General features: G+C 35.4%; 1 protein-coding gene across 4 annotated transcripts in view; it reads right to left on the bottom strand.

Moving 5' to 3' along the window:
- LOC134754152 (diacylglycerol kinase eta) overlaps nt 1-17,023 on the bottom strand; it is a 259,912-nt gene that overhangs the window by 72,009 nt on the left and 170,880 nt on the right. For all 4 annotated transcript variants that reach the window (XM_063690255.1, XM_063690256.1, XM_063690257.1 and 1 more), the window contains 2 exons: nt 15,722-15,897; nt 15,236-15,326 (listed from right to left, as the gene is read on the bottom strand). In XM_063690255.1, the coding sequence (XP_063546325.1) occupies nt 15,236-15,326; nt 15,722-15,897 (267 nt within the window). The remainder of the gene's footprint in view (nt 1-15,235; nt 15,327-15,721; nt 15,898-17,023) is intronic.

The following is a 17,023-nucleotide window of genomic DNA, read 5'->3' as shown; positions in this document are numbered from 1 at the left end:
CGACTTTAAAGTTTTTGGTGAGCGTGAAAACTAATAAACTCATATATTTCGTGAGTTTATTGAGTTAAGTCATTTTTAATATGTGTTTTGTGTTTCAATAGACGTGAAGAATAATATTTCTTTACTTTTTTTTTGTAAAAGTACATAGTTTTTGAAATAAACGCATAAACATAGTTTGGCGTAACCACTGTTTCATACATTTGGTGGTTGCGCGTAACTATGTTAACTTAAAGTTAGACGAGTTCGTTGTATGAGCGCTCATACTATTTCGCGTGGCCACGGCTCGCGGGCTTATTGCGGTTTTCGTTTATCTAAAGTTAGAAGACTACATTGTATCAACTTCTAGTAAAACGTGTAACCAGGGCATGGGGAATATTGAGGTGGTCACGCGTAGTTCTTTTATCTTAAGTTGTAAGAGTTCGTTGTATTAGTGCTCCTAGTAAAACGCGTAACCAGACTACACAAGATAATCCATTTTATATTGTGCTAACTCACATTACATACAAGGAGCCCGATTTCCATCAGTCCTTACATCATTGGTTATAAAGTAGATCAATCGTATGGTGAAAAGAGCCTTATGTTTAATAGCGTTTGCATGTATTGCATGTATGTATGTATGTATGTATGTATGTATGTATGTATGTATGTATGTATGTATGTATGTATGTATGTATGTATGTACGTATGTATGTCTGTATGTATGTATGTATGTATGTGTGTGTGTGTGTGTGTGTTTGTTTGTATGTACTTTATTTAATATTTAATCCCAGTAAGTGTAAAAGGCGGAATTAACGGCAGAAGGTCAGTTACTCCAAAAATTTTAACCGCCTTAAAAAAAAGGTTCTCAGTTTGACCCGTATGTTTGTCCGAGATTATCTCGCGTTTGGCTCAACCGAGTTTGATGCGGTATTCAGAAAAATGTTTGTTACATTTTGGAGAAGGTTTTAGTATACATAGATCTGAGCTGATACTGAACCCTGGCTGTACCTAGTGGAACTCAGGTTTGGTGCAACATAGGCACACGCTGTTTTGGTCATCCAACACGTCTTAATGAGTAGTTGGGGGAGCAGTACCCAAGATAAAGCTGATGCTGAACCCTGGCTGTACCTAGTGGAACTCAGGTTTGGTAGACAAACGCTGTTTTGGTCATCCGACACGCCTTGATGAGCACTTGGGAGAGCAGTACCCAAGATAGAGCTGATGCTGAACCCCGGCTGTACCTAGTGGAACTCAGGTTTGGTGTAACATAGGCACACGCTGTTTTGGTCATCTAACACGTCTTAATGAGCAACTGGGAGAGCAGTACCTAAGATAGAGCTGATGCTGAACCCTGGCTGTACCTAGTGGAACTCAGGTTTGGTGCAACGTAGGCAAACGCTGTTTTGGTCATCCCACACGCCTTGATGAGCACTTGGGAGAGCAGTACCCAAGATAGAGCTGATGCTGAACCCCGGCTGTACCTATTGGAACTCAGGTTTGGTGTAACATAGGCAAACGCTGTTTTTGGTCATCCCACAGGCCTTGATGAGCACTTGGGAGAGCTGTACCCAAGATAGAGCTGATGATGAACCCTGGCTGTACCTAGTGGAACTCAGGTTTTGGTTCAGGTTTGGTGTAAATTTATTGTGGGTATTAGAAGATATATAGTAAAAATATTAAGGTCAGTTACTCCAAAAAAATTATTCAGAATCAGAATCATTAACTATACGTTTCTATATATTTCAAAATAAGACACTCCAGCGATCCAAATATATGTTTAAACTAATATTTTGCCTCTACTGACACTGTTTGAAACTTTTTCTTGCTTTTAGTAATAAAAATGAAAAGTAGAGTAAAAAAATATGTTTTATAAATTATGTTCATAACTTTACTTACTTTTTATGCATTTATTAGTTATCTTCTACAGAAGAAAGAAACTACTACAGAAGTATGTAACAAGATAGTACTCGTGCATTACTTATATTATATTGTCAGTTATTTCAATTAATTTTGTGTTTGTCATTTTTTATTTTTTATTTACGTTAAGATTTTTGTAAGTCGGGGCTTCTAACCTCCGTGGCGACCTGACATAGACCGACTGACTGACTGGCTGACATATATATTTGGAATATTGGAACATTTGGAACGACCGACATTTAAATTCAAAATTAGACATGACAATCACAAGACCAGTTGACGACTAGTTTATGACAGACAGCGGACGACGATAAACAGTTCAGTACCTATGTAGGTTATCTTAAGATTTAAAAAAAAAAACGAAATAGTTTAGTTTTTCACAGGGTTTTCAGCAATGATTACAAAGTGAGATTAGCTAAGATAATTAGTCGCACAACCTTTGTTTTCTACCACATTTCTATCACTACACATTCGTAACAAGGCTCTACTTCGTAAAAAACTCATTTCAAAGACTAATTTATCATATTTTGAACAAACAACATAAAAAAACACCGGAACGCTAACTTAACCGGGTCAATATTACGTACGTAATGAAATGTAAATGTGACGTTTTCAATCAAAAGGTACCACATTGTCGCTTACCATAAGGACGAAAATTGCTTGTATCTTTATACGAAAAACCTGTCAGAATGTCCTTATGATAAGCGACAATGTGGTACCTTTTGCTTGAAAACGACACAAATAAACAAATACACGTGGCAAGGAGCGACGAGCCGCTCCCTCCGCGCCCCGCCCCCCGCCTCACCGCGAGCCGCCTATCGCCGTACTACCTGCGTGTGGTTACGCGAAACTATGATATCTCGAGATAGTAGATATCCAGTTTGCCGTAAAAAAACTGCGAAGAGTTACGCATAATTATTCTAACTTGAGTTAGAAGAGATACGCATAACTCAATGTCCAAAAATTCGAAAACGTCTATCTTAAAACATGAAATATCTCAGTAACTAAAGACATGTTTTGAAATTTTGTTTAAGTATTATATAAAGCATAGTGTCTAGTTTCATTAAGCACTGGTTAGGCGTATCTCTGCTATCTAAAGATAGCAGAGATACGTCTGACACGGCAGCAGCTTGCCCCGGCAAGCTCGGTTCTCCATACAAACTTAGATACGCTCTCATTTTAAAACGACTAGCTAGATTTCTCTGAAACTATGTACTTACAAATAGGATAAGGTATATCTAGGCATGTAATTAGTTTATGTAGGTTCAGATACAATAGTTAAAAAATACAGCGAATTTGTTTATCATACAAAACTTGTTTTTGCTCTATTTCATTTGTCTTATATTGTAGAGCTATACCTATATAAACTTATTACAGAACTAAATATACCTAATGTCAAATTGTATGTGTAAAGTTTCATTACAATCCAACACGTAGTTTTAAAATGAAAACGAAAATCCGTTTGTATGGGAAGGTGGAATTCGGCCGAGCTTAACGGGGACTTAAAGGGCTGGCATCCAGGGCATAAAATTCCTTTAAAAAAACAAAAATTTGACACAATTCTAGGGATTGACAGCGCAAGCTATGCTGGCGTCATCTGCTAAATATTTCGGCCGGCTATTGGGTTACTTTTCGCTCATGTCGTCGCAGACATGGATATATTTGGTATCAGTACATTCAGTATGATGTCCTGAACACAAATATATGAGATGACAAGCGCGAAAGTGGTGGGGGTAGTTGCTGTGACGTCATAAAGTCGGCAGTACAAAGTTTTTACCTTTTTTTAAATCATACCATGTGGGGTATCAAATGAAAGGGCGGTGTGAGTACGAGCCCCGATGCAAATTAGTTCGTCTAGTTCCACACAACAATTTTGTTTATTCTAATAAATTTTACACATGAAGATAAAATGACCCAGTAATGGGAACCGTAATAGTAATGTTTAATCTAGTTTATTTTGATCGTATAATAAAATTGCATTACTCTTATTGTTAAAAAAAATTATTTTTCAGAAACGTTCTCCAAATCATATTGTCCTCTCCTATAGCACTGCTGCATGCATGGACTCGAAACAAAATTGTCAGTACATTGGTAGAGCCGTGTTGCTTTCCCTAGTAATAGCCCTTTTCACATCTGTTATATTCCTACCCGTCAAATAAAACATAAAAAATCGTTATTTTTTTCTTTCATGTAGAAACGGTATTTCTTGTATTTGGATTTAATTATTGGAGAATATTACCATATAAAATTAAACTACATTAGCATTAAATGTTAGTGATTTTAAAAACCTCAAAAAATGGTCTGACTAGACGAAAACATATGCATCGGGGCTCGTAGATTACAAATATATAACATACTGTAACATTTTCACTACTTGGTCTAACAAATAATAAAATTAAACACGTTCGAAAATTTCACAATCCACAGTTGACTTTGAACTGCTCTAAATTGAAAATTACTGAATGGATCATTCCAAAGTACATACCAAGTGACTGTGAATATCCTCTATATAATGTTAAAAAATAATGAACTAGATATATCCAAAAATAAAAAAAGTACATCAAGTTGAATAACAGTATAATTTTCTGTTACATTAAACTGCAACTATAATTAAAACAAATAAAAAACCTGACTGTTCACATATATTGTTGAAATGGTATTTTCGCTAGCTTTCATTCGGTACCCATATTGCTATAGTAAAGAAAAAAATTCCGCCCCCTCTTTGTTTCATTAGCGGGCGCCATTTTCAAAATTTATGTAGTCTATGTCATTTACAGTAATAACATATACTAATCTATGGTCATTACCACTGTTCTGACGAATTCAACCACATCTCATAATAGGGTATTTGACAACATTAAAAATATATAACGAATTGCTGTCATCCTGAAAGATAATAAACTAATAAAGTATATTTCACTATATTTGAATGTAAATTGTTAATTTTTTGGAAAATAAACGATTTTTTTTTAAATATGTTTTGAAATTTCATCAGGGACGTGAACGCTCTGTAATTGGTCAACGCTCGGATGACGTCACACGCGGGTAAACATTCTTGATTGTCTTGAGTGTTTTAACTGTTTTATTTGTATTTAGTTAATTTTAGTTATTGTTCCACAGTTTTCTGATATATTCCGATTTATCCGTTTATCTAGTGGCACAATATTCATAAGAATCTCAAAATGGAGCTGAAATATGTGAAAGCGGATAGCGGCAACCTACCACATAGACGCATTAATGGTTGCACTTTTCTTAGAAACTTAGAAATGTAAAAACAGCTATGTGAGTATACGTAGAAATTGTTTATTTACGAACATTTCGATTTCGATGATACGAATACGACGACGATATATATAGAATACGATGACGAGAATAGTATCTCCTGTAGCGTGACGCTACATCTGTCGTTTTGTTTTGGAAACTACTTGCTTGTCAGTCATGTCTAGTTTGCTTGTTTGTTTAGTCGTGTCATATAGTGTGAATTGATTCACGCAATTACAGTTAGATGGCGGTTTAAAGAAACATATGGAACCTTTTTTGGACGATGATATTTTCGAGATTGGCAGGTTACAATTGCGTTGAATTTTGAATTTCAATTCTGATTCGGAAAGAGAAATTTGTTTTCTTCGTGATACTTGAGATGGATTTTGGGATTGACGTGTAAAGATCTGTTTGTTATATATTAAATTTTTTCCTGGTTTTTTTCGTCAAAGTTAACCCTTTAAGCTTGAAGAGGAACGTTATCTTCTGAGGTTGCTAATAACAACTTCGAGTGCGCTTTACTTCCCGTCGTTCCGCGGCCTTGTTGGCCGCAGTTGCCTGCAACAGGACCTTTTTTAAGGCCACCGTGGAGCAGTGCTCCGGTGGTGCGTGGTGGCCGTATCAACGACAGGGCGCAGCCGCCGACGTGCAGTCGGCAGTGGATGGTCGTCGACCCCATCAGTCAGCGGTCAGGTATCAGACCCACGGAGGAGACGAGCCCGCATACTGCGTGGTTCGATAGCGTCGGTTGGCCGAACGTTTGCTTCGGAAAGGAACTAGCAGACCCACGGAGGACACGAGCCCGCATACTAGTCATACTTTTTATGGCCATTTTTTGCCCGGATGCTGCACTTCATGATAAAAGCAAGCCGCTTTGCACAGTGCTAGTAGGGACCAACCTGAGTGATTTGACCCGCATCAGCGCAAGTTTCACCCCTTAGGAACAGAGATGGCGCCACTTCTTTAAAAAATATTTCAAAAAATTCTACAAGCTAAACCAATGAACCGATTTAAATGTTTCATATCTCAAATGAAAGCTCATTATATACATTACTTTTAAAAAAAAATCAAAAAATATATACTGATTACTTTCGACAAAAAACGGCATCTTAAGTTTTTTTTTTTACTCGATTGATAGTTTTTACTTGGTTTCTCAAAAAAAATGTATGGAACATGAATAGCTTAATGCATGTATATATTACTGAATAAATAACAAGTATTATAACAAAAACCCGACACCGATACCTATCATACTTCACGAAATATAAAAGTTTGAATGTGAGTGTAAATTTCTTCAAAATATATTTCAAAAAATTCTACAAGCTTAACTATTTGACCGATTTCAATATTTAATATCTCAAATAAAAGCTCATTACATACATACATTACTTATAAAAAAATACTCATAAAACATATACTGAACCCTTTTGGCAAAAAACGGCATCTTAAGTTTTTTTTTCTTACTCGATTGATAGTTTTTACTTGATTTCTTAAAAAAAAATTATGGAACATGAATAGTTTAATAAATATATATATATAGTACTGAGTATATAAAAGTATTACAAAAAAACCCGACACCCATACCTTTCATTCTTCACGAAATATTTAAGTTCAATTATGCACGTTCTTACAAATAAATCCTTTAAAAGAAATCTTCTACCGCAGTAAGTGCACTGATTTTAATATGAAATGTGTCATATGAAAAGAAATCACCCAATTTATTTTAATAAATAAATAAAATATAAATAAAAACTGAATAAAGATTTTCCTGGTGGTGAATTACAAAAAAATATAACAAATCTAAAATTAGGAATTATTTTTATTTAAAGTGACTACATTTGTAAACAAAAAACTTAAATGTCCTCTTCGGGTTCATATTTCATATTTATTTATTGCAACCATGGTTTTATAGGTATTACAAATTCTTGGTAGTTCCACATGGACCCCGTGGGGGCATAGCAATATTACATGCATACTTAGGATCTAATCTTAAATCTATGTGTATAATATAAAAGTAGGTCAAATTAGTAGTTTTTATACATATAAGCCGAATTGAATCAGATAATTGTCAGTGTATTAAATACAAAAATAAACGGGCAAGTAATTATTATTAGGTTATGTCAAATTATATGGTTCACCGGTAGATGTAAAACTGAAAAAGAAAAGTCGTTTTGTTAAGTACTCGTACCATTCCAATACTACAAAATCACTGATCATACATGAACTGGTTGCTGTAGATTACTTTTGAATTATTTTTGTGCCTAGTTGATAACCATTAAACCTATAATTTTGTGCCAGACCTATAATTAGTGGTCAGCATGCAAAATAACCCTGGATTGAAAATTACATTACCTTACTTTTGATTTGTACAGCCACATTTGCATGATTTACATGGCCAGCTGACGCGACGACACCCACAATGCATAGTTTCGCAGCCAGATTTGCAGCCACAATGGTCCAAGAGGCTTAATTGAGACCAAATCGCTGTAAATGCCGACCATTCCGGAGTCCAACTCTCTTTTTCCTCATTCCATCCCCAAAAAGATGTACATGGTATGGAAACTTCTGGTTTCAGAGCGTTTCCCCATATATGGCGCTCTTGGTAAGCTGCTCGAAGTGCATGTTTATAGAGAGCAGCTGATGTAGGTGGCAGGGTTGGCAGGTTCTAATTTCTCGGCCAAATCAGATTTGTTCCCTGAACAACGCCCTCCATTGTCTGACAACGAAGGTGGACAAATTTGGTTTTCGTACTGGAAGAATTCGTTCAGATCAAGCTGCCTTTCTCTGGCCACTATAAAAAGACGGGAAAATAGGAGTATGTCAACTTTTAAGTTTTTGATTTTGTCAGTTGTCAGGTGTGTAATTACATATTTTAATTTTAGTATAAAGTAACCCTAGATTTGTGTTATTGTTTGGCCAAACGGAACACATAAACGTAAATGAAGTTCACAAATATTTGTTTGCTTCAAAAAACAAGCTTGTGTCAAGCCTGCCACCTACATCAGCTGCTCTCTATAAACATGAACTTCGAGCCGCTTACCAAGCGGGCCATATATGGGGAAACACTATGAAACCAGAAGTTTCCATACCATGTCCATCTTCTTGGGGATGGACTGAGGAAAAAGAGAGTTGGACTCCGGAATGGTCGGCAGTTACAGCGATTTGGTCGCAATTAAGCCTCTTGGACCATTGTGGCTGCAAATCTGGCTGCGAAACTATGCGTTGTGAGTGTCGTCGCGTCAGCTTACCATGCACAGCCCAGTGTAAATCATGCAAAGGTGGCTGTACAGATCAAAAGTAAGTTAATGTAATTTTCAATCCAGAGTTATTTTGCATGCTGACCACTGATTATAGGTCTGGCACAAAATTATAGGTTTAATGGTAATCAACTAGGCACAAAAATAATTCAACAGTAAATCTACAGGCACAAAAAATTTCCAACAGTAATCTACAGCAACCAGTTCATGTATGATCGGTGATTTTGTAGTATTGAAATGGTACGAGTACTTCTCAAAACGACTTTTTTTTCAGTTCTACATCTACCGGTGAACCCGAAGAGGACATTTAAGTTTTTTGTTTACAAATTTAGTCACTTTAAATAAACATAATTCCTAATTTTAGATTTGTTATATTTTTTTGTAATTCAGCACCAGGAAAAAACTTTATTCAGTTTTTATTTATTATTTTTTTATTAATTAAATGAATTGGGTGATTTCTTTTCATATGACACATTTCATATTAAAATCAGTGCACTTACTGCGGTTGAAGATTTCTTTTAAAGAATTTATTTGTAAGTACGTGCATAATTGAACTTAAATATTTCGTGAAGAATGAAAGGTATGGGTGTCGGGTTTTTTTGTAATACTTTTATATACTCAGTACTATATATATATTTATTAAACTATTCATGTTCCATAATTTTTTTTATGAAATCAAGTAAAAACTATCAATCGAGTAAGAAAAAAAACTTAAGATGCCGTTTTTTGCCAAAAGTATTCAGTATATGTTATTTGAATATTTTTTTGTAAGTAGTATATATACTGAGCTTTTATTTGAGATATTAAACATTAAAATCGGTCGAATAGTTTAGCTTGTAGAATTATTTGGAATATATCTTGAAGAAATTTACACTCACATTCAAACTTTCATATTTCGAGAAGTATGAGAGATATCGGTGTCGGGTTTTTTTTATAATACTTGTTATTTATTCAGTAATATATACATGCATTAAACTATTCATATTTCATACAATTTTTTAGAGAAATCAAGTAAAAACTATCAATCGAGTAAAAAAACAAACTTAAAATTCCCGTTTTTATCAAAAGTATTGAGTATATATTTTTTGAGTATTTTTTTAAAAGTAATGTATATAATGCGCTTTCATTTGAGATATTAAACATTTAAATCGGTTCATTGGTTTAGCTTGTAGAATTTTTTGAAATATTTTTTAAAGAAGTGGCGCCATCTCTGTTCCTAAGGGGTGAAACTGCCGCTGCTGCGGGTCAAATCGCTCAGTTTGGTCCCTACTATTACTGTGCAAAGCGGCTTGCTTTTATCATGAAGTGCAGCATTTTGTTCATAACAAGTATGACTATACAGCGCGGTTCGATAGGTCACGGTACAGCTTCGGTTGGCCGAACAAATTGTCATCGTCTACGGAGCTTGAATATTTTTTTAACGTGTTGGAATCGGTTCCCGTTTAATTGTTATTTTTTCCCGGTTCATTGTTATTTTTTGTGTAATATTACTTTTAATTCTGTAAAGCCGCTGTTATCCGTATTCCGCATTTATTTAAGGCATTGTCTTTTAAAATTCTAATTGCCCCTAATTGTCAGGCGAAACTAATATTCGGCAATAAATTTAGGTACCTATCACCCGTTGAAACAGCCATTATCGTCCATAATCTCCATCTCATTAATCCATTTCTTTCCTTCTACAGCTAAATTTATACGCCGTAATCTTTTGCGCGTACATTAGTTCACGCCAGTGCGGAAAGCGGACCGTCAGAAAAACAATTTGTTTTGGTTACATTAATTTTTTAAATTCTATGTGTAGATTTTTTAGTGACTTTCGGAAGTGCTTATCAAATTATACATGTTGTGCACAGTATTTGTTTTACTGCACTCCATACTGCACTTTAGTTTGAAAGAATAAGTATGCTACTAACTACCTACTAATGCTGAAAGAGCTATGTTATGAGGTTATCTATAGTAATACATTAAATACCTAGACCTTGTTTCGTTAAATAACAAAATCCATTTTTTATCTGTTGACTGTTTTGCACTGTTCAGACAGAGTTGCTCAAAAAGTGCTACTTTTCGTGCCTGTTTAGCGTGCGGAAAGTTGGTTTTCGCGAACTAGTGCTTTTTACTTTTTATACTTAAATTTATACTTGTTCCAATTCATGACTACTTATTGATGAGTGTTTATATTAGTTTCCTTTAAACGTCGTAATCAACATAAAAACCTACTGTTAATGTAAGAATACGAAAAATATGCATATTTCATATTTTATTACTTACCTCTTCATCATTATAAGTATTATAACACGTTTATTTTTTAATGTTGAAAAACCGTTCTTAATAAGTTGTCTGAATGGAACGGAACGTCTGTCAAAGAAGAGGCGTATTTTCTTACTGCAAGAATGTTTTAAGTTTCCAAAGGCAACATTCGATATTGTTTTTATAAATATACGATACACAAATAATCGTAAATAACGATATTTAAGTAATAATAGTACAATGTTTTAATATTTACAATTGTTTCTGTCTTATAGAACATGCATTTGAAAAAAAAAACTTTCATTAAAGTGGGTTCAATAATAATAACAAAATCTATTCTAGTCGAATAAAAGCTAGAAAAACACCTCTTCATAATGTCAATGATGTCACAGAATTCATAATATAAAAAGTTTCGAATTCCATTCCTTAATACTTGTTGCTTTTCTTATTTTTTCGCAACTGTATTAAAAAACGTCGTTCGATACACGTGCGGATATGTCATTCTTCACTCGTCCCGAGTCTTGCCACTCGCCTACGACTCGTGGCAAGATATCTCGTTACTCCTGGAGTAATGACATACTTTCCGCACTAGCATCGAAATGTACTATTGTATGCGCCTAAATGCTCTTTGGGTCTGTTCGCGCTAGTTTTAAACACATTTTTCTTTTTTTGGGATTCGTTGGAATGGAAACAAACGATTTGTCTGGATTTTTTATAGTCGTACTTGAACATTGCGGCACTATACACCATTTATATACCATTTTACAGTGAAATAATGAATTCAATGCACATAAACCATAAGATTAACTAAGGTCATTGACTCGTGTCACGTGATTAGCCCCTTTGCAAAAACAGCGTTTAAGGCGCGTTCAAAATAAATAAACTATAACATTGTTTTTTATATTTAATACAGGAAATTTCACGGAAATATCAATGTAGTGTAATTATTAAGTCATAAGTCATAAACAATAAATTAAAACCATTTTCAAATTAGTCAAATAGCCTATTATGTCAAAAACCGTTCAGTCGTCTGGGCTGTAGGGCGTGCCAAATAAATACATACCCACGCTCGAAAAACATTGCCCTCCTTCTGATGCAGTCGAGTAAAAATACGTTTCCAGTATATAAAATAGTATAAAATGGTATTTTTACCCAACTGCATCAGAAGGAGGGTAATGTATTTCGAGCGTGGGTATGTATGTATATATGTCCATTTATTTGGCAAGCCCTACATCCTAAACGGTTGGACGGTTTTTGTCATATGATGTGTGGTTGAATTCGAGAGTGACAAAAGGCTATATAAATTTTGAAAATGGCGCCCCCTAATGAAAAAAGGGAGGTGGCCCTTATCTGAATGTATATGTAGTTGTGCACGCACACATACATAGTTAGTTTCGGGAGCATGTCAGAGATGGTGCTTTCAAATGAGTTTCCATAAAATGCTTTAAGGTGGTTCGACTAGGTTACCCAAAGCTTAAACCCCGCTAGATGGCGTCACTTTCGCAAATTTTCAGGTTTTTTTTTGTGGAATAGTGTTGGTATCTGTATACTTAAAAGTATGTTTAGCGCACGCTTTACATAAATATTGAACTATTATAATAAACATTGAATACTTCATTGTGCAAAAACCACCTTTAATGTCGACAGAGTGTTTCTGTCATGCTATTTCCTACTATTACTCACACATGCAAACAGTGTTTCCGTGATGCTTGTAGTAGACAATTTCATGCAGTGTAAGTATGCTGCAATGGCGTTGCGGTATGTTCGTGGAAATACGTGCAAGAGGATTCGGGTTCGAGACTGGTACGACAGGGGTACTTTTTTTTGTTCTTTTTGTGTTATCTTATCTTTCTTATACCTTTTCTTCTTCGAATTCTTGTTCGATTCCGATATAACCTAAATATATTTCAGTGATATCGGAAACGGCTCTAACGATTTCGATGAAATTTGCTGTAAGGGGTTCGATCTAGCTAGGTCTTATCTCTGGGAAATTTGAATCGTACCCTTGCTTGAAATAGTTATTTACGATACAAGTGCGGAAAAGAGAAAATTCGAAACCAGTGGCGATAAATTAAAACACGACTGCAGGGAGTGTTTTAAATCGACACGAGTTGCGAATTACCTATTCGCACGTGTATCATACAACGTTTTACAGTACATATGGCGCTTTAAACTTTCGAAATATGCACGAAAAGTGCTCTTTACGCACTAGGGCGAGAAAGTTGCACCACGTGTACTGTAAAATACTTTTTAGTACATATGGTGCATATACGTGCATATGTCGAAAATGTAAAGGGCCATAATTATGTACTGTAAAACGTTGTACAATACACGTGCGAAAAGGTAATTCGCAACTCGTGTCGATTAAAACACTCCCTTCGGCCGTGTTTCAATTTATCGCCACTCGTTGCCAATTTCCTACTTTTCGCACTTGTATCGTAATGTACTAATAATAAAGTAGTAATTGTAAAAAATGTAAAATAAAATTAAATCTTTTTTTATATTTTTTTTTTTTGGATTCAAGTACAGTGAGTAACAACATTGCATGGCCTTCTAATTATAACTATTATAGAAAACGGGATATTTATCATGTTTATTTATATTATTTATTTCTCGATATTTTGGCCGGTCGTTGTGGAGATCCCTGGGGGAGGCCTATGTCCAGCAGTGGATGTCTTGTTGGTGTAGATGGATTCACACAACAAATGAAATAACATTTTTTCATATTTGTTATCCGTAGTTGTCCCTGTACCTGAAAGAAAAATAATATCATGATAGCACAAAATCTCTAATGTTATAGGAAGAAAGATGATGCAACAATATGGATTCTAATAAAGTTATCACTTACTTACCTGGTAGTAATAATTGTGTTTTTCATTCATATACAAAATTCCATCATTTTCAACCCCAGGAAAGTTTCTATTGTATTGCAGTGAGGATGTCCTGATTTTTTGAGGAAAACATTTTATTTCCAAGAATGCCTCTTCATTTTGCACAATACCTAAAAAAACCTAGAGTTAGTGACACATTGACTATTCGGCAACCAAAACAGTAATAATTACATTATATAGGTATTGTTCACTGCTTATTATCCTACCATTACGGAAGAAGTGAGAATTATTTTCTAAAAAGATCGGCACGAGAAAATTACAATGTACAATGAAGGAGTGAAACTGTACGAAAAACGAAACTTCACCATCATGAATTCCGCTTCAATTGAGTCTGAATTTTCCTGGATTTTCGCGGACCAGAATACCGATGATTTTCATAACTTAATTTAGACGTTGCTATCATTTTCAATTTACACAAACAAATTGATAAGTCACAATAAACATGACCCTATGTGTCAGTGTCAACACTGTCAACAAAAAATGCACTAAACATGACGGCACTGCAAATCCTGCCAGGTCGGCCAGGCAACGTCGCCAACGTCATAGAGCGGCAACGCCGCACGCAACGTATTTGTACACGACATTTGTGACACACACATACGTAAGATTGATGAAAAGATTACGTTGATTTATGTATGATTTCTGTATGAAACAAAGTTTTTCTCTTAATTTAGCGCAAACGAATATTCGAAAGTAGATAAATGAGCAAATATTTGTGTAGTAATAGTGTGTAGTGCCTTAATTAAAGCCGATTGAATTTTGTATGAAAATCGAACCACCTTAAGTGGGCTCTCTTTACTTACTTTACTCTTTGGTCTTCAAGATAAATAAAACGTTCTATGAGTACCGCTTGCTTGCGCTCTCACGACCAAAGAGTCGAGTGATTGCAACTGCGCTGCTATACCTATTACGATAAAATCGAATGAAAGAGATTATACAGGCTTGTATAAGGCTTGTGTGGAATAATGGAATTCTGATGACTATCGTAGAACCAAGTAGCATTCGAGTTCCGATTACTCGATATTCTTTTACTATAGGGTGGGCCCGTGATAAATTCTCCTTTCGTATTGACGTCTTTCGTTAAAATGCATTTATCATTGGCCCACCCTATATTTGGCTATTTATACCAAATACGTACGATATATTACAGCACTAAAAAGCTGAAAGAAGTGCACTCAAATCGCGTTGAGTAACGTGCTCAGATCCTTCTTTCGACATTTTACAGATCTATCTTTCGACCAATAGCTGAAAGAGAAACGTAATGCTGCCTTTTTTATTACGACATAATTTGCTAGTTGGGTAGTAACCATGTTAGTAACCACTTGTTACTTTACTGCTGAAGGTACCCTATAACACTTTAAACTCTCGCGTTTTGTACACATAATTAATGTCATTACCGGGCTTAAGCGATAAAATTTCATTATTTTACGTTTTGAAATCAACTCACTTACAACAACTTTGCAACTTTTGCAACTTTTCAGTGCAACCTAGTTGAAACGTCGGAAAAAAGGTAAAATAATGAAATTTAATCGCGTTAGACCCGGTAATGACAATAATTATGTGAAGGTACCCTATTCTGAACCTTCTTCTGTGCATTGTGGCTTATATTTTTGTCACAATTCGACAATATCCATACATTCAATGTTTAATCCAACGAATTGCTTAAATAAGAAATGTTTTTCTTACCTTTTCTGTCTTTTCAATGCTCCCTTTTTCTGCGACTGGCGCAGCTGCCTCGCTTTCACTGTCGCTTGTAGTATCTCCAGGCTCCCAAAACCTAAACCAGCATTCGTTTTGTACATCAACAGTGTTTGAATATTCTAACGTTTACTTTTACAAAGCATAAAAAGAGTTAGTAAAATGAAAAGAAAAGATAATTTTCGTATCACTGTTCTATGATTTAGCATCATATCATTTATATAACGTATACCGTTTCTTATTCGAATTAATTTCAGGTCAACAACACAACAACAGCTATGGCAACAGCAGCACAACATTTCTCATTTTTGTCACATGAAATCAATATTTCACTCATTAAAAAAATATAAACGGTTATTTCTAAGGGGTCTCAAATCGACTGCGATCTAGGGAATTCTTATTTGGATTTAAATATGCTGTTAACACTCCATAAAGGACTAACAAATATTTTAGTGAAAACAAACAAAGACGTACCGGCAACGTGCATGATCGTGCGCAAGATGTGCCCGTGCGTGCAGCAGCAGCGACACGGCGCGGCGCAGACGATGTGCGGCGCGCGCCGCTGCACCGCCCGCGCGCTCTCCGACTGATGCCAGCTGCGCGCAACCCGACCGCAACGCAGAACTGGCGGAGACATTCATTTCACCTGCCTACCAGAATAACATCCAAGTTTTTTCAATTCATAATAGTCATGCGCAAAATGTATCACTGAAATGTTTCGTACGCTCTAAAGTACTTCACTCTTTTAGTTCACTAGTTCAGTTTAGTTCAGTAACTCAACAGATCCATTTTTATCAACAGTACTGGTTTCATTACTCTAATTCGCGGGTATATTGAGTTGAATGAAGGATTTGATAAATAATTTCATTCAATACGAATTCCTCAAATAAATGAATTTATGAATACAAGGTTTAAACATGTTGTCCTATTGTCCTAATCACTTTCTATGCGAATGAGCAAGTAAATGACAAGATAAATATACTGAACTGCTAAGGTAAAAAACTAAATGAATCCGAACTGAACTAGTGAATGAAAGACATCAAGTGAAGTAGGTATTCACGAACTACTCATGTCTGATTCATACCTAACTAAAGCCTGACCAGGAATATATGATCACGCGCCATGTTGCGGAATTTCACTGAAACGAATTTTTTCATACTATACTGAACCGTCACCCTATACATGATAATGAACAGCGCCCTCTTGACAATGATCATATATTACTGGTCAGGCTTTAGAAAATAATACTTACGCATAAAGGGTTTAGTATTTAAGTAGGTGTACTAGGTATATTTTTTTTAAATTAAACTTTACACATAGGTTAACAGTATTACACCAAAGCACTTATGTGGTATTCATCTTAAAATTAAAGTAGTAATTACAAAAATCAATGAAAAGTTTAACTTCAAAACTTATAACAATGAGATAGGAGATAATTATCATATCACATCTATGCACTTTAAGAGTTTCCTGTAAAATACACCAGCACTATCAGTAAATAATTATGTCAACATCATCTGACTCCAATCCAATATGATGCGGTTAAGTTAAGAGCAGCTCAGGCTCGAGCGGTGGGGTGCTGGCGCCGCACCGCGTGTGCGCCACGCCCGCCGCGACATTCGCCCGCGGCACTTGCTCTCAAGCACAGCATTATTTTTTGAGATCTGGACTGCCTTCGCCCCAGGATAACAACAAAACGTGGAAGACCCGAAGCAGATGATGTGAATACGGCAAAGGAAATAATTTTCGAGTAACTACATCGAAGAAAATAATGAT

Source organism: Cydia strobilella, chromosome Z, assembly GCF_947568885.1.
Source record: "Cydia strobilella chromosome Z, ilCydStro3.1, whole genome shotgun sequence".
NCBI lineage: Eukaryota > Metazoa > Arthropoda > Insecta > Lepidoptera > Tortricidae > Cydia > Cydia strobilella.
The sequence above is the reverse complement of the archived record's forward strand: the minus strand, read 5'-3'. Positions and strand labels throughout refer to the sequence as shown.